Here is a 23,077-nt window from a genome sequence, read left to right as displayed (position 1 = left end):
TAGAGGGTAAAGCCTAAGGGAATCAGGATAAAAATTTTACATTAAACAATGAATCAATGGTACATTAAGAATGGGGAGGGTCTCCATCCAAGATTTGTTTCTGTTACAATCATAATTCTCTACAAGTCAATTTAGATCTCAAGAGTCAATTTACATCTCCACCCAAATTCTTTCTGTTTCATTCACAATTCTCTTCATCTTTCCCCTGCATCAAAGAGAGGTGGAATTTTTGACAAAATATAATCAACATTCATTCCTATGAAAAACACTGGAAAATGAAGGAATAAGAGGAGTTTTCCTTAAAATGAGAAGTAATAGCTATGTAAAAGCATCAGTAAGTGTTATCTATAATGGGGTGTGAGAGAATAATTTCTCATTGTGATAGAAAATTAACTTCCTTTAGAGAATATTTGACTTCATATGGGTCATCTTGTTTCCAAGTTAAAAATTAAGACTCCAAAAGTCTTCCTCCTATGTTAATCACCAAACCTGGAGGACAATTCTCAGGAGACAAGGAGACCATCCTCCCAGGAAGAGATAGCCAGAGTTCAGATATTAATTGTTCAGAGATGATAATCTTTGTAGATCAGTTTCTAGTAACGATATTATGCAAATTTCTATGGTTATACCACTAAGGAGGTTAATTATTTTCTCTATACTTTGTTTTTATTTTAAAAAAATTCATTCCTATTTCTTTGTGACCATCTTAGATTGTCTCTACCTATGAGTTTATTGGTCAGCCCCAGAGAATAAAACTTCATGTCTAATCTATATTTTTCTGTCATGTTAACTCTATATTCTAAAGGTTACAGATTTTAAGGTTCACAGGGGATAAGCTAGAAACTTTTCCAAAAAATCTGGGGTAAAACAACGATGTCCATTTTCACCATGATTATTTAATATTGCACCAGAAATAGTGTATGAACCCTAAAATTGCAAAAACCTTAAAATATGAGGTTAAAACAAAATTGACAAAAAATATTGATTTAGACATTTTAAGTTTTATTCTCTAAGATCTTGCCTCTAACCTATAGGTTGAGGTCATTAAGGTAATAATGACCCTGAACTGAAAGAGAGAGGAAATAGTTATGCAAAAACAAAGACCAGGGAAAAGTATTAGCCTCTTTTGTGACCTGACAGTAAAGCTTTCGCAATATGAAGTTGCCCAAATCGCTCCTCAAAGACTATCATTCTGACACTATATACTGTCTAATGAATTGTCACTTTCTGTCAGGACAAGTCTTCCAGCATCCTGATCATTGTCTTCCTGAGTTTATAATTAACACAGGGAGAGATACGCAGGAGTCTTGGCTTCTCACAGAGCGACAAGGCTACTGATGTGTGAAGAGTGAGTATGCTCCCAAAATCAGTCTTTTTACCGGGAATATAGTTTTGAGAAACTTATTATACTTTTACATTCCCCCATTTTGATCACAGCTGATGTCAACTAAAGAGGTGTAGAAAAAAAATGAGGGACATATTGGAGGGGAAAATAGCATCTCTTAGAGACCTAGAATTGTTTAGCAGAATTGGGCAGGCAACAAACGAGGTCTCACTATGAGGGAGCATAAGGATGGATGACATTTACAGAGATCAAAAGGGGAAAGTTCCCTTTGATTAAATAATCTGTACAAATTAAAAAAACCTCAAGAGGGAGAGAGTAAACAATAACATAAAATCCTGGTCTATTTCTCCTTTTTTTCTGGAGAAATACAGTGTTCTTCTGTATCTCTGGGAATCTGTCGACGACCAGACTCATCCATATAATTACGGCTGCTGTATCTTCCTTTCTGGTAAAAGAAATATCTGAACACCAAATTTTAAACAGGTCAAAACTCAAATTTTCGTCGTAGAAAATAAAATTCTGGAACTTTTTAGATCATGCCAATTTACAATTTGATTTGCCTACTGTCATGTTGCTACACACAGAAAATTCAGTTACAAATTGAAATGAACCTAGTTTTGTTTTTGACATCTTATTCATCCATTCATTCTCCATTACTGTCCCTCTTGACAAAATAAACTTCCATAAAATTGAGGATTCCACTGCAAAAGTGGACTGATTCAAGATTGGCTGAATTAATTTGAGCTTGTAGTATATACATTTGATTATCACTTTTGAACATAGAGTATCCAATAATCAATTTACAAATAAGGTGGCTTTAACCTTTTACTAATATTTAAAAATGAATCAAGAATCCTTAACTGAAAATATATTTTCTCTTTATATTTCTAAAAAGACTATAGTAATATATGACTGACAACAGATGCCAAAGCTGTACACTAACCTAGCTGCTATTAGAACATGGCAAAAACGTCTATACTTGATTTTTTTTCAGTTCAATGACCTTTATTCCAGGGTTAGAACAAGGTTGTGTACATTGCAGATGGGGGGGGCACAGGGAAAAAAAGGAGACCCTCACTGCAGTGCAGGATAATGGGAGGGTAGGTTAGTATTTTTTTTAATGTAAAGAGAAACCAAGGCACAGGGAATTTTAAAACTAAGCTATCCCTGCCATTGTTCCCTTCCTTCTCAGCTAAGGGTGGGGTGATATACCTCTCCTACCCTAACAGTATATACCCCCTAGCATAAGAAGGAAGAATTCATTTCTCTCCCCAATCCCACCAATTTCTTTTGCTTTGGGGAAAAGGAGCTGGTGTCCCCTTAACTCCTGGGGAAAAGCCAGATAGGACTAAGGGGTCTCAGAAAGATCCTTAAGGCAAAACCGAGGAGTGTATAGAAGTGTTTGTTAAGGCAGGTATCTCCAGCAGTGGTAGGACAGGGAAGTGGGTATAAGAGATTGGAGTATTTAAGAGTAACCGCTAGCCCTCTGGCTTTTTCCTTTTTCCAATAACTTGCATAACCCTCTCACTTTCTTTCTACTCTTACTCCTTCCCTAGAAGTATCAAATACAAAACTTACCCTAAATCAACACTAGGCTTGAACATGTTTTTGTTAACTCTCCTGTGTAGTAGCCCTTCAATGCCTCCCCAATTCCGTCTACCCCACTTTCCACAAGCTCTCTGGTCTGACCTAGACAGTAAGTTATTGCTAGAAAACACAAAAGGGCAAACACGGCAGCGCAAGTTTAATATACATATACATAGAATATATATATACACATAGTTAGCATGGTCAGGGTGAGGAGGGGCATCTTGGGGTCCATAGGCTGGGGTCAATACCCCCTAGTGGTTTGGCTAGGAAGTGGCCATAAACCCAAGGAGCCAGGAAATGGGGCCAAGTAGAGGAGTGATATCAATGCTCCCTGTCCCAGACTGAGCCAGGTCTCTTGTCTAGGGGTGCAAGATTAGTACAAAAGGAAATATTGTAGTTTCCCCCCTACCCTTCTCTATTGTCTGGGGGCATTCCAAATTTAAAGTGATAGGGACAATTCCTTATTAGCCAATGGTGGGGGCATGAACCCTGAAAGTAGGGAATGGATTGGGATTGGAACCCATAGGCTCCTTGGGCCCAGAAAGTGTTTTTCTTGGGTGGGGGGAGGGACTGTTTGAGAATAGGCATCCAGTCTTCCTCAGGGTATTACTGTAAAACAGTCACCAAAGAGGAATGGAAGAGCAAGGGAAGGTCCCCTGCTCCCTGCCATCCCCCTGCTGGGCTTTGACCTCCTACTTCCTCTGCCATTCTAGAGAGGAACACAAACAGGGTTTTCAACTTTAGAAAGCTTCGTACACCCATCTAAGGTGGAGTGAGAGAAAAGTGAAAAGGGGTTGGTTTATTCCCATCCTTCCATCCTATTAGAGAACAGAGGGAGGGCATTGAGGAGATCTGCCTGATAGTTCAGCTGCAGTGAGTGAATCTCAATCTCAGTGAGCCTTCCCCAAGGGGGAGTTCAGGTCCATTCCTGGGTAATCTTGGCCTAGAACTACTACTTTATTCTTTTCTTATGTCTTCTCTTCTCAGCCCATTCAGGACCCTTCCCAACCCCTCAGCATTCTTAGTTTTACTCATCCCCATCTTTCCTCATTTCACTGGGAAAAATCAACGCCCCCCCCCCGCTCCTATACTTATCTGAGTTACATCTAGTAGCACTTATGGTGTTAGAAATTAAAAAGTTTTAGTACTTTTATGAAAATAATTTTTACAGGGGCAGCTAGGTGGCACAGTGGATAGAGCACCAGACCTGGAGTCAGGAGGACCTGAGTTCAAATATGATCTCAGACACTTAATACTTACTTAGCCGTGTGACCTAGGGCAAGTCACTTAACCCCCCACTGCCTTGCAAAAACTAAAAAAACAAACAAAAACTGAAGCAGTTTGAGACCCATTCCTCCATATCTAGAAATTTCTATGCTAGTATAATGAGGTAGTCACAAATGCCCCTACACAGTTTGGGGAGACAGAAGCAGTATATCCCCCAGTGGACTTGAACTAACCTAAACTAGAAATGTCCAATTTCTTTGTTGGACTGATATTTCTTTACATGTGACCCCAGGGGTAAGGAGGTCCCTTTCCTCTTCCTATAAAACACATAAACAACCCTGATCTTTGAGTGCCCTTGACCCTAGAGAGGTCTAAAGTTTGACCCCCAGGAGTCCCAGTAGAAGTTGGGTCTAGATCCTGGGAGCAGCCTCTTTGGTAAGCTTCTCTGCTGTGACATGAATATCATTGTGTTGAAGGCTGTCAGGTAGTAAATCTCTTTCCTAGTTAGGCCTTAAGGTAATCAGTCCCAGACTCAATGAGGGAGGTGGACTGCCCTAGTTTTTGGAAAGTCAGTCCTGGGCCCATTGAAGGGTATGTGTGTGTGTGTGGGGGGGGGGGTGTATGTGTTTGTGTCTATGTGTAGGTGTGTGTGTGTGAAACCCTGTCTCCCATTCCCTTGGATGGCTGACCCAATTAGGCCATGTGGCCCTCTCTTAAACATAACAGTGAAAGGTCCTTCTGTTTTCAGCCTTGTCTAGCATGCCTTATTCCCTGGGATGGCCCTGTTTATTCTTGGGCAAAGAGGCACTGTGGGGTAGTGAAGATGTATGCTCAATTTGGAGTCATGAAAATCTGGATTAACACTGCACCTTCAACACTCCAGCTGGTGGGCCACGGGCCACTTGATGTCTCTTAATCTCAAATTCTACATCTATAAAATGAGAACAAGTATAACTACAGTCCTTTCCTCAAAAAATAATTCAGATGGCACAAATTTGTTTTATAAATGTTATCTCATTTAGTTCTCACAATCAACGTGGCAGGTAGGGGCTATGATTGCCCCCATTTTACAGATGAGGTAACTGAGACAAAGAAATGGCATGTGACTTGCCCAGAGTCCCAGACTAAGGCATAGTCTGAACTAATTCTTCCTGATTTCAGGGCTAACTCTCTATCCACAATGCCACTTAGTGACCTGTTAAAGCATTTTATGTCAAAGAATGTGTCAACATTTAACTTTTGGTGTGCTTTGTCCCCTAGCTGGGTAGCACAGAGGATAGAGTTCTGGATATGGTATTAGGAAGACCTGAATTTGAATTCTGCCTCAGACCATGGGGCAAGTTGCTTTTACTCTCGCAGCCTCAGTTTCCTCATCTATAAAATGAGGATGATGATAATAGCATACACCTCACAGGTGTATGAAATAACATCTATCTCTATCTCTCTCTACCTATACAAAGCACTTTCCAGCCTTACAGCTCTATATCAATACTGTTATAGAAAGTAGGCTCCTCCAGGGAACAAACTTTTTCTTTTGTTGATTATTCAATCAACCAGCAAGTTGTTGTGGTTTGTCCTTTGTTTTCAAAGAGAATCAGTGACATCCTGCATGAGCCTTGACTTGCAGATGAATTAGATTTGAGTGAAGCAGAGAACTCTAAATTGTCAGTTTCATTCTGTTTTCTAGAGTCATCCAAGTCCAATGGCAGGACAGAAGTCAAGATGACCCAGGATACAATGGATGACTTTAACTTCTTCCATGTCTGACCAAGACCACTTCAGCTGCCATCATGATCATTAGAACAATTTATTCTCACCCACCCATTCCTTCAGGGGGAATATTCATATGCTTGGGGTAGACATCCCCCTAATTCACTGACAGGTTATTAACCTGGTTTAATCCATCTGCTGAGGTAGCTTTCCTTGGGTGTGGCTACTGCACATACTACAGCTTCTTGGAGCCCCAGGTAAAAGTTGAGTAGTAGGTTGTTGAGGGCCAGCTCCTGAGAGTGAAATACACATATTTTTGGTGACCTTGGCCACCAGAGATATGCATATATTCTTGCTCATTAAATGAATTTGTTGGCTCACCAGTGAACCCTAACCTAAACATCTGCGGAGCTAGAGGTATGTAGGAAACTTTCTAATAAGGAAGTCTATGGACTTTCAAAGGATAAAAATTGTAGATTATATCCAGGGAGTGATGCAGCAGGGTTTAATCTAACCTGTCATGTCTGAGATAAGTTTTGTTATAAAAGTCTGAGTATCAAAGAATAAAGGTAATAGAGTTTGTATCATGACCTTATGTGTATGTCTCTATTCAACCTGACTCTTGCCAGATGTTTAGACACACATCAGAACTATCATGGGCAATAGTAGGTGAACATCAAAGGTAGAGGAGCAGCCCTAAAAAGGGTTCAGCAGACCTCACTTCAGAGGGACCAATCCTCCCTGAAAACTCATACACCCCTAAGCAACAAGTTAGCTCGTCAGTCCAAGCATTGTACTAGACACTAGGGACATATATGCAAACAATAACTTCATATTCCAGTTTCTTTGCATCCCCCATTTCTGATTTTTTAAAAAAAAAATTGGGGGCAGCTAGGTGGCACAGTGGATAGAGCACCAGCCCTGGAGTCAGGAGGACCAGAGTTCAACTCCAGCCTCAGACACTTAATAATTACCTAGCTGTGTGGCCTTGGGCAAGCCACTTAACCCCATTTGCCTTGCAAAAACCTAAAAATAAATAAATAAAAATTTTTTTATTTATTTATGGCAATGGGTTAAGTGACTTACCCAAGGTAACACATAGTAAATATTAAATGTCTGAGGCCAGATTTGAACTCAGATCCTCCTGACTCCAGGGCTGGTGCTCTATCCACTGCACCACCTAGCTGCTCCCATCACCTAGCTGTCCCCGCATCCCCTATTTCTAGTACATAGTGAGTACCCACTACATGTTTGGGAGTCACATGGATCACTAGAGTAGCGAAGGGAGCCCAGCTCAGCTCACCACATGCTCCCAAAAGGTGAACTCTAACCAGATCAGCACAGATCAAGGTGTCCTTGAATACTCCTTCAATTGGATTAGATTCTTCCTGTAAAACTTGTCCTTTTGTTTTTTTGCAAGGCAATGAGATTAAGTGACTCACCCAAGTTCATGAACTTGTTCATGAAATGTCAAGTGTCTGAGACTGGATTGGAACTCTGGTCCTCCTGAATCCAGGGTTGATGCCCTATCCACTGCAATGCTATCTAACTGACCCATTACTATTTACTCTTGATGGCTACGACTACTATAGCATACCAGAGCCTGCACCTGGTCCCCACTACCTCTAGAGACAAATGTAGAACATCCTGGCTAGTTGGAAGCCTGTTTCTCCTCCCCCACCCCTACCTGAGTCTTCTTTGCTTACAGATTGACCAGTAGTGAGAGCTGATGGCACTGTCTACCTTGCTCCAGGCTCAATCTTCACTGGGTTCCATGGGCAGGGGCCCCAAACAACTATATCTAGGGTGGGCCAGCTTCCAGCCCTGCTTTCCTTACCTCTGTCATCCAGAAGCTACTAAGACAAAAGCTCCTTCCTTCTACTACTTCTCCTCATTCTCTAGAATCTATACTCTCTTCTTAAATCCCTTTCACCTTGCCTTTGGAACTCTTTCTCAATTATTTCCCACTTCTTCAATCTAGATTGTTTTATCCCCAAAGAGTGGACATTCTCCAGGACTTTGTCACAGGCTCCTACAGCTAACAGAGACTTCAGAGACCATTAACCCAACTCCCTTATTAATAGAAGAGGAAACTGAGGTCCAGGGAAGGGAAACAACTTATTCAAAGTCATAAAGGGGATTATACAGCTGAAAGGGATCATCAAGTCTGACTCATTCATTTTACAGATTAGTATACTGAGATCCAGGAGTGCTTAAATGATTTGCCCAAGGTCCCACAGGTAATTAGGGTTGAGAGGTATGCCTCACCTCCAGCCCTTCAAAGTCAGGAACTACCTGTTTGGTTCTTTCCTGTCCTCCACACTGCAGCTATTCCATAATGTCCTTTCCTTTGTCCTGTATGTCACCTCCTTGCCACTCCCTCTTTACAGTATTCCCATGTCCTATTTTCCCAAAGAGTTCACTCTTTGCCCCTACTCCACACCTTGAAATTCTTCTTTCTGGTCCCTTACTCTTTCCTGCTTTACTCCAGTCTCTGGTTGTATTCTTGTCCCAACTCCTCCTGTCTTCTCTAGAAGCTTGCCCAGGTCATTCCTTCCTCTTTCATCTTCAATCTTTCCTTATGCTCTGGTTCCTTTCTGGTTTCTTACAAACAGGTCTAGGCTCTCTCCCTCCTCCAACTTCTACCTTTCAGAGCCATGTTTCTCGAAAATCAAGGTCATTGCCTTCATTTTCTCACCTCCCACTCACTTCTCAAGCCCTTGTGACCCCAACCATCAATTGAAAGGCTTTCTCTGAAGATAATAGTGATACTTTAATTACTGGTCCCACTGGCCTTTGCTCAGTTCTTCATATTTCTTAACTTTACTGCTTCTTTTAATATTCTTCACCACTCCCCCTCTTCTTCCTTGGTTGATGTTGGTCTCTTTTTTTAGAAAGATTTTATTTATTTTGAGTTTTACAATTTCCCCCATTCTTGCTTCCCTCCCCCCACCCACCACAGAAGGCAATTTGCCAGTCTTTACATTGTTTCCATGGCATACACTGATCTCAATTGAATGTGAGGAGAGAGAAATCATATCCTTAAGGAAGAAAAATAAAGTATAAGAGATAACAAAATTAATAATAACATAAGGGTTTTTTCCCTAAATTGAAGGTAATAGTCTTTGGTCTTTGCTCAAAGTCCACAATTCTTACTCTGGATATAGATGGTATTCTCCATTGCAGATAGCCCAAAATTGTCCCTGGTTCTTGTACTGATGGAATGAGCAAGTCCATCAAGTTTGATCATCACCCCCATGTTGCCGTTAGGGTGTACAGTGTTTTTCTGGTTCTGCTCATCTCATTCAGCATCAGTTCATGCAAATCCCTCCAGGCTTCCCTGAATTCCCATCCCTCCTAGTTTCTTTTCTTTTTTTTTTTTTGGTTAATATGACTTTATTTATATATTACTAAAGTATTCTTGTTTAAGAGTAAACATAATACCCCCTCCCCCACAAAAATATAGAGAGAAATGAGAAATGAGAAATAAAGTAAAAGAAAGAGAAAAAAATGTGTTTCAGTCTGTGTTCTATCTTGGGTGCATCACATTCTTTATCATAAGTCCATCACAGAAGTTACTTCCATATTTTTCCACAGTTGCTGTTGCTGATTGTAATTCCCTCCATCCATTCCTCCCCACTACCATCTATTACATTTTCTCTCTCCTTTCACTCTGTCACTCTTCTAAAATGTGCTGTAGGGTAGCTGAGTGGTGCAGAAGACCAACCCAGAGACCCAGCAACCACCCGGCTCCCTGGTCCCAGACAGGCCACCCAATCCCAGCACCTTGCAAAAAGTAAAAAAGAAAATGTGTTATATCTGACTATTCTCTCCTATGAACTACCTTCTCCTCTATCATACACATCCCCTCCCCTTCCCCTATCCCCCTTCTATCCTTTTTACTCTAGATGTCTATACCCTATTGAGTGTGTATGCTATTTCCTCTCTGAATCATCTCTGAGGAGAGTGAAGGTTCCCTTATTCTCTCTTGCCTCCCCCCCTTCCATATCATTGAAAAAGCTCATTGCAAAAAAAAATATCTTTTATATGAAATATCTTATCCTATTCCACCTCTCTCTTACTCTCAGTACATTTCCCTTTTAGCCAATGACTCCATTTTTAGAATATATTATCTCTTCAAATTCAGCCCTTTCCTGTGTATCATCTATAAAACCGCCTTCTACCTGCTATATTAAATGAGAAGATTCATATGAATATTATCAGAATCATTTTTCTATACAGGAATACATGCAGTTCATCATCATTAAGCCCCTCATATTTTCCCCCTCTCCTTCACTCTCTATGCTTCATCTGAGTCCTGTATTTGAAGATCAAACCTTCTGTTCACCTCTAGCCATTCCAACAGGAACATTTGAAATTCCCCTGGTTCATTGAAAGTCCATCTTTTCCCCTGGAAGAGGATGTTCAGTTTTGCTGGGTAATTGATTCTCGGTTGCATTCTTAGCTCTTTTGCCTTCCAGAATATTATATTCCAAGCTCTATGAGCCCTTAATGTAGTTGCTGCTACGTCCTGTGTGATCCTGACTGCACGATATCTGAATTGTGTCCTTCTGGCTGCTCGTAATATTTTCTCTTTGACTTGGGAGTTCTGGAACTTGGCTATAATATTCTTGGAGCTTGTTTTTTTTGTTTGGATCTCTTTCCAGGTGGATTCTCTCAATTTCTATTTTGCCCTCTGCTTCTAGCATATCAGGGCAATTTTCCTGTAGGAATTCTTTAAAAATGAAGTCAACGCTCTCTTCCTGATCATGACTTTCAGGTATTGCAATAATTTTTGAATTATCTTTTTTGAATCTGTTTTCCAGATCAGGTGTTTTTTCAATGAGATGTTTCACATTTTCTTCTAATTTTTCATTCTTTTTGTATTGAAGTATTGTATCTTGATTTCTTGCAGTCAGCAGCTTCCTTTAGCTCCATTCTACATCTGAAGCATTTGTTTTACTCAGAGAGCTTTCTTATCTCTTTTTTCCATCTGCTGCTTTTTAAAGCATTCTTCTCCTCAATAACTTTTTGAACTGTTTTATCCATTTGACCTAAGCTGGTTTTTAACATGTTATTCTCTTCAGCACGTTTTTGGATCTCCTTGATTAAACTGCTGGCTTCTTTTTCATGTCTTTCCTGAATCTCTCTCATTTCTTTTCCCAATTTTTCTTCTATCTCCCTTACTTGATTTTCAAAACCCTTTTTGATCTCTGTCATAGCCTGAGCCCAACTTCCATTTTTCTTGGAGTCTTTCTATGCTGGAGCTTGTGCTTCCTCATCTTCAGATTGAATATTTTGATCCTCCTTTGGATCACAGACAAAGTATTTGCCAATGGTCCAGTTCCTTTTGTTTTCTGCTTATTTCCCCAGCCTTATGCCTGGTTTGCGGGTGCTTTCTGAGCTTTTGAGTTTTATTGAGACACCCCCACAAGGACCTCAGTGTATGAGGCTCTGACTTCTCTCCTGGTCTGTGAATGACCACAAGCACACCCCTCTGCCACAGGGGGCCTAGATTGTGATCAGGATCTGAATGTGATCAGAGCCCTAGAGTCCTGTTCCAGGGACAGAGGACAAACCTCACAAATCTCCCTCCACTCCCTTACCTTTGGTGGGCTGAGCACTCAGGGCACAGTTGCCTACAGGCACCTGCTTGCTGGCTCCTCTGGTTCCTGGAGCTGGGCTGCCAGCCATGCTGACTGCCACAGCCACACCATGACTGTGCTCAGGGCCTGGGCTTCATGCTCATTCTGGCAGAGGTCTCCCTGCTGATCTTCCAAGTTATGCTTGGTCCTCCCTGGGGGTGCAGGTTAAGAAATTTCTTCTGCTGCCAGGAGCCTTGGGGCTGTTCCTGGAAGGCTGAAATTTCTTCACTCTGGTAGGGCCACCCCTTTAAGCCCATGGAACAGAATTTTTCCACTATTTTCCAGGTTACCTTGGGCTAGAGAATTGCCTCACTGAATCTTTTTTTTTTCAGAAAACATGTTTTTATTATTGATTAGTGGTAATCATACACTGTGTTCCTGTAATAGTTCTAAACTTTTACATATTTGCCCCACTAAAAGTCTATATGAGTATATGTCATTGAACTGCAATGAAACATGGCAAGAGGAATGGGCTAGGAATTGCTTGGGGGTCTCGGTAGGTTTATGTTAGCAATAGGTTAAAGTGCAGGACTGGGGATAGGGAAGGATTGAACAGAAGATGCTTCTGGCCTTTTGTTATGTCAGGCCTTTGGATGCTAAAGTGATGGGGCAGGACTCACTGAATCTTTATGTGCGTTCTGTCTCTTGAAAATTTAGTTAGAGTCATAATTTTAAGATTCTTGAAATATTTTAGAGAGAGCACCTAACAGAGGCTCTTCTCCTGCCGCCATCTTGACTCTGCCCCAGAAAGGGCATTCTTATAGATGCATATGGACTTTATTATTTTTTTTAGCTCTGAATTAGTAGACATGAGACCACATATAGTTGCTGCTGCTGTTGTTGTTGAGAAGCAAATGGCAAACCACTTGGATATCTTTATCAATGCAACACCAAATGAGGTCTGAACATGAATGAATAGCAAAAATATGAAACCATGATTCTCTATTACTTATAGCTTGTTTTGTTTTGTGTTTTTTGTGGGGTTTTTTGTTTTTGTTTTTAGGTTTTTGCAAGGCAAACGGGGTTAAGTGGCTTGCCCAAAGCCACACAGCTAGGTAATTATTAAGTGTCTGAGACTGGATTTGAACCCAGGTACTCCTGACTCCAGGGCTGGTGCTTCATCCACTACACCACCTAGCCGCCCCTTGTAGCTTGTTTTTAAAAAGTATATAATAATTTGAAAAGTCTAGTTTCAAGGCTGTCCTGTTTGTCTGCCTCCTTCTGAACTTTCTTCTGTCCTTCTATACATTTTAAGAAATTTCATTAACTCTCTTTTCTTCTTTATTCCCTGCTGAATAATTGTTTTCATTAAACTTCCTTTCCCCACACTTTTTAAAAAATCCTCCCTTGTAACAATTAAGTTTAATCAAGTAAGACAAATTCTCACATTAGCCACATCTGAAAATATCTCATTCTGCACGCTGAGTTCATCACCTCTTAGGAGGTGGGTAGTATGAGATATATGTGTGCTTTGCAAACCTTAAAGTGTTTTATAAATGTTATCATCATCATCATTAACATTATTTCATTTTTAATTAGTTCTCTGGTGTTATGGTTAGTCATTGTATTAATCTAAATTTTACAAGACTGTTTTTCATTACAGTGTTGTACTCATTGTATAAATTGTCATCTCATTTCTTCCTACTTTGCTTTGCATCAGTTCATGTTATATTATACATCCCAGTCTTCTCTGAATTGATCCCTTTCAATATTTCTTGCAGTGCATTAATATTTCATTACTGGGATGAACATTTTGAAGAAAATACTCAAGGGAACAGGGGAAGAAGATGAGCATTCTGTAGTAGTTATAAACTTCCCCTAACCAAGGGACTTTCCTAGGTCATTGAACCTGGGCACAAGGACAAAAGGAAATGGACTACTGACTCTTATGGAGTAGTAAGTTAATCATAACCTGAAAATGGACAAAAGAAGTTTCCCCTGGTTGCTACTCACTGTGGTTGACAAATTGCATAAAGTTAAATTGCAGAACCTATAAGAAGAGTATAAAATGAGATTGACCCAAATAGTTTTACAAAAGTCCTTGAAGTTACAGATTGCCAGAGTCAAAGCACTAGAAGGTTGGTTAATTTCATTTCCAATGTTCCTTACTTGGTTTTTTGGAATACTTTGGAATCAGTATTCAAATCCTAGCTCTGTCACTTACTACCTGTGTGACCTTGTGGCAAATCCCTTCTCCATTGGTCTTAAAATGAGGGTATTAGATTCAATGACCTCTGGGGTTCCTTCTAGTTCTAGATCTCTAAGTTACTTACCCTCCCTGGACCTCAGTTTCTTCCTCTGTAAAAATGAGAAGGTTGGACTAGGTGTCCAGATGTCTTTAAGGGAGGGAAAAGCACCTAGGGAGAAGGTATGTATACAATTGGATGGGGAGGAGAAAACTCACTTAAGGGAAGAGGAATACTGAGGAAGCAAATGATCAGGTGAAAGGTCAAAACATTTCAAAGCTAGAGCTGAGAAGGACTTTGATATCACATCTGCCCCTAATAAAATGGAGCCTCATTCATGGACTCATTGACCATAGATCTCTAACTAGAAGTAACCTCAGAGGCCATATTCAATATTATGCTCCTTGAGCAATAGCTATAAACTGTCAATTGTCTTTATATTCAAACTGGTTGTTCTATAGACATCTCAAACTCAACATGTTCAGCCTTCTCCCAACCAAGTCTTCTAATCTTGGTGTCATCCTTTGTGCTTCCCTTTCAGTTATATATCTTGTCATTTCTCCAAGCTTTCCTTCCACAGATTTCCTTTTCCTCTAATCACACGGCTTGGGCCTTCATCACTTTTTATCTGTACTACTAAAAGAACCTTCTGATTTCAAGTGTCTCCTCTCCCTCCAGTCCATCCTCCATTCAGCTGCCAAAGGATTTTTTTAAAGGTTTTTGCGAGGCAATGGGGTTAAGTAGCTTGCCCAAGGCCACACAGCTAGGTAATTATTAAGTATCTGAGACCGGATTTGAACTCAGGTACTCTTGACTCCAGGGCCGGTGCTCTATCCACTGTACCACCTAGCCACTCCCAAAGGATTTTTCTAAAGTCCAGTTCAGAACATGTCACCTCCCTACCCCTTACTAAAAGAGGTAATATTTGTAAGGCAATTATTATAATATCTGCTACACAGAAGAAGCTTAATAAATGCAAGTTCACTTCTACTCAAAGTCCAGAGACTCCTTATAACCACTGTAATCAGAAGTCCTCTGTTGGACATTTAAACCCCTTTACAACCTGGTCCTTTCTTACCTTAATTCTTGTGAATTAATCCACTGTCTGGTTCAACCATATTGGCCTAGTTTCTGTTCCTCCTGCATTCATGGGTCCCCATACCTGAAATGCTCTCCCTCCATACCTTTGTCTCTAAGAAGGAATCCCTGATTTTCTTTAAGACTTAGTTCAAAAGCCCCCTTTTCTGGTCCCCTCAGTTTCTAGTCCCTTCCCTTCCAGTATCACCTTTTTACTAGTCTTTATATCTAATGTACATAACTACACATGTACACAGTCTCTCCTTTTTGAAGGTATCCCTATGGACCTGGAACATAGTAAAAGCTTAATAAATGTTTGTTGATTGTCTGACTAACTGCCTATCCCCATAGCCTATCCAAGAATTTGACATTTTCTTCATTTTGTCAGTCTGGTATGTATAAGATGAAGTCTCAGAGTTCTTTCAATTTGCAATAATTGCATCTTATTAGTGATTTGAAACATTCTTGGTTGTTGCTAGCTTGCATTTTCTTCTTTTGAAAACTGCCTGTTTTCATCCTTTGAATACTTATCTATAGGGGATGACTGTTCCTATATATTTGTATCAGTTCCAGTTTCTGATATTTTGGATATCCGACAAGACAACTATTTAAGACCATTCAGCAGCCCTGGTACTGACCAGCACTGGTGGAAAGTTTCCTCAATAAGAGTTCCCTATGCCAGTGAAATTACAACTCCAGGCTCTATCCCAACCCCATATTAGCAGATAAAGCCAATACACTAATCCTTGCCAATAAAAAGCTAATAACAAACCTTTGCAGCTACCAGTGTCTTTCAAAATGGTAACTTTGATGTACTATGGGATCTCAGAGGTGGCCAAGATCTACAAAAAGTATTCAAAAAGTAGAAAAAAAATTAATTTCTCAGGGTCACTATTCTATTTCATTTCAATGTGTGGTGACAAAACAAACAAACATGGCAGGCTTGTAACATTTGGACAGCAGTACCAGATGTATAATGTTGACTGACATCTGGACTGCCAAGAGCAAGCACCAGGAACAGTCATATCCTGTATTTCTTTTGAGACTCCTCAGTTTCTTTGCATATCTAGTATAATGTGGTCCAACAAAGTGGCTTAGTGAGGAGGGGGTAACTTCAGAGTCAGGAAAATCTGACCTCTGATATCCCCTATCTATGGAACTTTGGGAGATAGATCCTCTCAGGGTCACCCTGAAACTCTCTTAGAACAAGTTGTGGAGGAATTGCCCATCTGGACTACAGGAGGGAGTTTCCACACCAGAAATCATTCTGCTGGTGAAACAAACAACTCTCTACCCTACCCAGAGCAACCAACCAACCAAACAAACCAACCCAAACAACCAAAAGCTTTGGGAAGAATCTCAACTGCACTATCCCAAATCTCCAGCAGGTGTCAGAAAAGCAATGGCTAGCCCATATCCTGATATTAGGAGAAAATGAATTGTTTTGATAGACTGGCTATTTATATGCATAGCAATGAAGGGGAAGGTACAAGGCTAGAGTCAATCAGTGAAAGGTCCAATTTGACATGGGACCTAGACAATCAGGTGCTTTAGACTTTGGGAAAGTGTTGATTGCCATTCAAGCAAGTTTGGGTTAGAGGTCAGTTATGACTAAAAGACCTAAACTTTGGTGACCCTTGAACTGAAGACTTTCCGAAGAACTCTGATTTGATAAAAAAAAAAAAAAAAAAAAAACAACTGCATCATTCGTGGCCTCACTTGTTGATAGCCCTGTTCTGGAACTTCTTGACCTGAGTTACATCCTGCTAAGTTACATCCTGCCCAAAATACAGTTACGTCATTGTTTTTATCCTGTATGCTAATTTTGTGGTTTTCTTCTAAAAGAATTATTTGATACTTTCAATAAACTGGCTCTACTAGTTGTCCTTCTAGTACCCCCCCACCCAAGTGTATGTGTGTTTCTTTTTCTCTCCTGAGCTGAATGCTAGACAGGGGAACTCAACATTTGGCACCCTTATGTGGGGCAGGTGCAGTGGACTTGAAGCCATCCCGAAGCTGAGATAGTCTTTCAAGAGAAGAAAACCTCCTGCTAAGGCTGTGATAACCCCAGGATGATTAAAGTTGGGGGAAGGCTTGGGGATAGCTGATGGTGGCATCAGCTTTTTACTTTTATTTTCCAAGCAGGTACAGAGGGTATAATAGGGAATGAACTTTTTATAGAACTAAAGAAGCAGGGCAGGACATAAATATTTTGAAGAAACTGGCTAAAGAGAAGGGCTTAGAAATTATGAAAAAACAAATAGATATGTCTTTACAGACTGTTTATGATGTTCTCCATGGTTTCCAAGGAAAGAATTGTGCTTAAAAGGTACTTTGAATCTACATTGATGGGAGAACACTTTGTGAACAGATAAATGAATATTAACATGATAAAATGCTGTTGAATTTTTCTTTTCCCCACTTCTTCACTATGATTCTGCCAGAATGTTTCCCCTCTCCTTCTCCCTCTCTGTGGCTTGTCTGTTTTACAATTCTGGCTCTTATTTTTCAACCTTGAAGTTTAGCACAAAGAATATTTTTAGAAATAGCACTAGCCAGAGAAAGAAAATTAGTTCATGAAGATTTGGATAAACAAATAAAAAGGAAATTTATTTGGAGTTAAAAGAATCAGGAAAGACAGTGTCTATTAATAAATATGTTACATAAAGAAATCATAAAAGGAAATGCTATTTTAATTTGAAAGTTTTAGGGGCAGCTAGGTGGCGCAGTGGATAAAGCACCAGCCCTGGAGTCAGGAGTACCTGGGTTCAAATCTGATCTCAGACACTTAATAATTACCTAGCCGTGTGGTCTTGGGCAAGCCACTTAACCCCATTTGCCTTGCAAACCGCCCCCCCCCAAAAAAAGAAAGTTTTGGAGAAGTATATTCCAAAAAGACAAGAGAGTCAGGTTAATACTAAAGTATATAATTTGGGTACTAAATAATGCCAAAAATAAATAGATAAAAGAAATAAGGGGACACTAAATTGTTGAACTTTTACCAGAATGATATTGTAACATTATAACTTCAGGAGTTTATCAATATAGATTCTGATAATGTTAGTTATTACAGAAAATTATGGGTAAAGTGAGGATTTAAAAACTGAAGATTCCACCCTACCCTCAGAAAAGACTTAAGATTTTTCCCCTTTAAAAAGAAGTTATTTGGTTCAAATCCGGTCTCAGACACTTAATAACTACCTAGCTGTGTGGCCTTGGGCAAGCCACTTAACCCCATTGCCTTGCAGCTAAAAAAAAAAAAAAGTTATTTGGTTTACTCTATTTGAAGAAAGGGTACAGGGGATATTCCAATTAGGCTGAGAGATTTTTGAGTGACTGTTTGCCTTCTCAAAAATTATACTAGTTACAATCAAGAAGTGTTAAATATGTTAATACCTTTCTATGGAAAAATGCATTGTGATAAATGTAATGTTCTATGTATTTTCTCTAATGTGAGAGCTAGGTGGGGTTTTCCCCAGAGTTCAGGGGCCTCTCTGGTTCAAAGTGCTCTGATTCTGTTTGTTGAGTTTTATTTGTGTTTGTTTTAAAATACAGGCAGAGGGAAGCTCTTAGCCATCTCTGCCTGGTCAGATCTGCCTTCATATCTTTATGTTCTGATTGGCCAATCCTCTTTCCTTTTTCTCTTTTCAAAATTGGATCTTTTCCTTTTTCCAAAAATTCATGATTTGGGCACCATAGGAAATTTTCCCGAGAATCGTGTTGTTTTGGGGAAAGAACGGGTTCTATTATTTTCTCTTATTTCCTATTGTATGTTTTCTGGTCTGATTGTCTAAAAGAGTTTTACTTGCTGATTTGGCAAATTATACTTATTAGGGACCTAGTAGAAATTGAAATTGTCCCTAAAATTATTTTTTCTTGACTGGTCAATAAAAGAGTTTATGGAAAAGAATAATGGAACAGGATATTAAGGGAATATGTAAGAAGTTCATTCTGAGTAATGGGTTCTGAAAAGATTTGGATAAAAAGAAAAAAGGGTTGCAAGGAAAAATTAAAAGGTATATAGAGGCTATAGGGGATTTTTGAACCATTTGTGAAGTATGGAAGTTGGTTAAAGCCTGAAGAAAGTAAATATAAGAGGTTTGACTTTGTATAAATAAAAGATGGATTTTTGAACTTTGAAAAGTGATTTACAAATCTATGTTATAAGAGAAGAAAGTATAAAGAGCTATAAGTCTATATGGAGATATGTGTTTAAATGAGGTTGGGAAAACTCCGGGAGAGAAGGCCGGTCAGGTAGGCAGCCTCCAGGCAGGCGCAAAGGCCCCCTGCTCCCAGTGCGCCGCCAGGAGATCCGCCAACCGGAGGCCTTCGACTGTTGGAACAACGCAGGCGGGGGAGGAGATGTCGCCCCCCCTCTATTCATGGGGCTTGCAGCATTTTTGCCCAGAATCTCAGAAGTGGGTTGTCAAGCAGATTGGAGACCCAGAGAGCAGGTGCTTTGGACAATGAACTGGATCAGCCCATTCCTGATGTAAAAATGTCTCACAGCAACCGGGAGCTGGTGGTTGACTTTCTTTCTTACAAGCTTTCACAGAAAGGATACAATCGGAGTCAGTTTGAAGATGAAAGCAGGACTGAGGCCTCAGAAGGGACAGAGATACCTACTACTGTGAATGGCAGCCCCTCTTGGCACCCCGCTGACAGCCGAGTGGTGAGTGGGGCCACAGGACACAGCAGCAGCCTGGATGCCCATGAGACGATACCCGTCGCTGCTGTGAAGCAAGCTTTGAGGGAGGCAGGAGATGAATTTGAACTCCAATACCGGCGGGCATTCAGTGACCTGACGTCCCAGCTCCACATCACTCCAGGGACTGCTTATCAGAGCTTTGAGCAGGTAGTGAATGAACTCTTCCGGGATGGGGTGAACTGGGGCCGAATTGTGGCATTCTTCTCCTTCGGAGGGGCGTTGTGTATGGAAAGTGTGGATAAGGAGATGGAAGTCTTGGTAGGACGGATCACCTCCTGGATGGCCACTTACTTGGATGAACACCTAGATCCCTGGATCCAAGAAAATGGTGGTTGGGACACCTTCGTGGAGCTCTATGGGAATGATGCAGCTGCAGAGAGCCGGAAGGGCCAGGAACGCTTCAACTGATGGCTGCTGACTGGCATGACAGTGGCTGGTGTAGTCCTGTTGGGATCCCTCTTCAGCCGGAAGTGATCATCCACTGAAACTACCTTGGAACCTCTCTGATCCACCCACTCTGACACATCTTGGCCTGTACTCTGTTCTGACACAGAGGAAATCCACTACATGCAGCTGATGTCTATCACGGGGGGGGGGGGGGGGGGGGGGGGGGCCGCTAAACCAAGCCTTCTGCCACAGTCCCAATCCCCTCCCCACCTCCAGGGTCCTCAGTAGTATGCAGTCTGAGACCCTTGGACCCTTCTCTGTTCAGTCTCTGAGTCCTCCAAAAAGAAAAAAAAAATGCAACTTCTCGAACGTCTACCACATTGGGTTTGCTGGCTGCCTAGATATGACCTCTCTCCTCCTTCAGACTTCTTAAGAGCTTGGGCCCTTCTCCCGCTCTGACCAAATCAAGAAGGATCAAAAAAAAAATCTTATAAAAACACCCATAGAACTTCACTAGGGGAAAAAAAAGAATAAATCTACTTTGTTTAAAAAAAAATAAAAAAATAAATGAGGTTGGGATAATCTGAAAATTGCATTAAACTGCCACTTTTTGCAATACCTGGAAATGAATTGATTGGAAAAGTAATAAACTCCATAAAGTGAAAAGTATGATATGAAAGCAATTGCTAAGTAAATGCTAACTGTTTCTTCAAACTGGGTAAATCTAGGATAATGTGTAATCCTGTGTACAAAGTTATCTGGATATACATGCAACTGAATTAAGGGATTTGTAAAAAAACAATATTGATTTTTTTGGTTATAATGCTTTTTGGCTCCTCCAGAGTCACAGGAGGAAAAAGAACTTATGGGAATGCTAAAATAGATAGGGTCAGAATGGCCTTGATAGAGGCTGGGAGTATGCCAAAATCTTTGTTAGCATAGACTTCTGAGTTATGTGCTCTTAATCAGGCTCTATAATTGCTAAAACAGGGTTCATGTATTCGAAAAATTTGGGGTGACCGAGGAATGATAAAAATTATAGGTAAAGAATTAGTACATACTATGTTGATATCTCAAAATGTGGGGAATCTCCAATTCCCAGAATATTATTTTGTCAGTGAGGATAGAAAGCTCTTAAGTTAGAGCATTGAGAAATTAGAATAGCACTGATACAGATAAGAATTTGCAAACTTTTATATTTTGAAAAGGAAAATAATTTAAGTTATTTTGAATATGAGTTTTGGAATTTATGAGACTATTTAGAGCACTATAAAGAAAATCTTGTAATCATAAAAATTTTTAGAAACCTCAGGTCTTAAAAAGTTTTTTATTTCTAAGTTCTAGGGAGTAAAGGGAATATACTTTAAATTGAAAATGTGTTATGTATGATTAGTAAACTTTGTATAAAAACAGATCAAACAATTTTTTGAAAATTTAAAATTGTGTTACAATAACAAAATATGACTGAATTGAAGTATCATCCATCACATTTATAAAGATTTGTTATAAGAAAATTAGAGAATACCTTGACAACAGGTTATATCTCTCAAGGTCTTTTTTGGCCCAGAGAGTTTGTGAAAAATTTTGTTTTTCCATCTCATGTTTATGAAATTATTTATATTAGAAATTATATATGCTTTTTGTAACACTGGCTTTGGTTAAAAAAATTACATTGGATTTTTTGAAATTAATATATACATATTTAAAACTAAATTCATGGATAATCTTATTTTCCTTTTGAAAATATTAGTGTTTTTGGAATAAGAGGAAAATAAGCTTATAATACAGAGATGAGAGAGAGATTTGTGTGTGAAAGATATTCAGGTCTAAGGTTAACTTTAAGAGAACTTGTTTTGTTTTTGCTTTAAGATAATGAGATGTCAGCCTGGAGAGCTTATGTTTCATGTAGGTTAAGAGTTAAATGTTCAAATTTTAAAGAAGTGATATGGTAAACTCAAAAGAGTATATAAGAGATTGGGAAGTATATATTCATTACAATTATTTTCAATAATATTGAGCATATTTGAGGGGCTTTGAAAGATGATTGGGAAATTGAAAAATATGTAACCCATAGTTAGATGACTTGCTGATGAGCAAGATATTGAAAAAGTTATGTGATTTAGTTTCGTCTACATAAGCTATTTTACTGTAATAAAATCTAAATTTTGAATTAATAAATGATTGCTTTGTAGAGATAATGAGGGAACATATCAGAAGTTATGACACTCTGAGTTCCCTGAAATTTTTAAACAATATTATGGACCTATTCTAAACCTGTAGGTCCAAGTATATATGCAATAATATAAAAGAAATTATATGCTATATTATTGGTATTAAGAGAAGGACCACATTCCTTAATATTTTTATAGATAGTATGATTATCATGTCACCAGGTGCACAGAAACAGCCTTTATTAATCATAGCACTGATGTAGTATTATATCAACTCTTTAAAGAATTACTAGAAGTTATTAGAAATAGATACAATTCATTTTTTATTGACATATAAATTCCCACCCTGGATTGCTTGGATCTATATGTGTGTGTGTGTGTGTGTGTGTGTGTGTGTGTGTGTGTGTGTGTGTGTGTGTGTGTGTATGTGTGTGTGTGTATGAAAGAAATCATACTGCCTTTTTACTAAGGAAAGAATTTTAAATCACCAGAGAGAAACCTGGAAATACAGTAAAATCCTGTCCACAAAGGGGTATTTACCTACCCCTCCAAATTATTTTAAGAATACTAGAGACCAAACTCTTCATGAATTATGGCAGATAGATGTGACTCATTATGCATCTTTTGGAAAAATGAAATTTATTCATATTACTGTAGATACATTTAGTTCATATTCAATGGCAACAGCGCAGTTTAGAGGCTACTCAAGGTGTGAGTGATCATTTATTCTATTGTTTTGCATGGATACCAAAATCCATAAAAAAAGATAATGGCCCTGAATAGACTTCTATGGCATTTAAACAATTCTGTCTATATGACAATATAAAACATATTACAGGCATTTCTTATAATCCCATGGGTCAAGCTATAGTTGAGAGGAAGAATGGGTCATTAAAAATATTCCTACATAAACAGAAAAGGGGAATGTGGGAGAGCACATACTGGACACACCTAAATAAAGCTTTGTATTCATTAATTATTTGACTCTGGATGATAAGAATAAAACCATGGCTGAAAAACACTTTGGTTAC

The 23,077-nt window shown here is 39.4% G+C and overlaps 1 protein-coding gene across 1 annotated transcript; it reads left to right on the top strand.

Annotated features, from left to right (window-relative positions):
- Positions 1-19,190: 19,190 nt before the first annotated feature.
- Positions 19,191-20,032, top strand: LOC141498448 (bcl-2-like protein 1). The gene has a single exon (XM_074201642.1). The coding sequence runs from the start codon at positions 19,279-19,281 to the stop codon at positions 19,894-19,896; it is 618 nt and encodes a 205-aa protein (XP_074057743.1). The 5' UTR covers positions 19,191-19,278; the 3' UTR covers positions 19,897-20,032.
- Positions 20,033-23,077: the final 3,045 nt, after the last annotated feature.

This window comes from Macrotis lagotis, chromosome X, assembly GCF_037893015.1.
Source record: "Macrotis lagotis isolate mMagLag1 chromosome X, bilby.v1.9.chrom.fasta, whole genome shotgun sequence".
NCBI classification, from domain to species: Eukaryota; Metazoa; Chordata; class Mammalia; order Peramelemorphia; family Peramelidae; genus Macrotis; species Macrotis lagotis.
The sequence above is the reverse complement of the archived record's forward strand: the minus strand, read 5'-3'. Positions and strand labels throughout refer to the sequence as shown.

Excerpts from the sequence above, each read along its gene's own strand:
- LOC141498448 (XM_074201642.1), top strand. The coding sequence starts at position 19,279 with ATGTCTCACAGCAACCGGGAGCTGGTGGTTGACTTTCTTTCTTACAAG.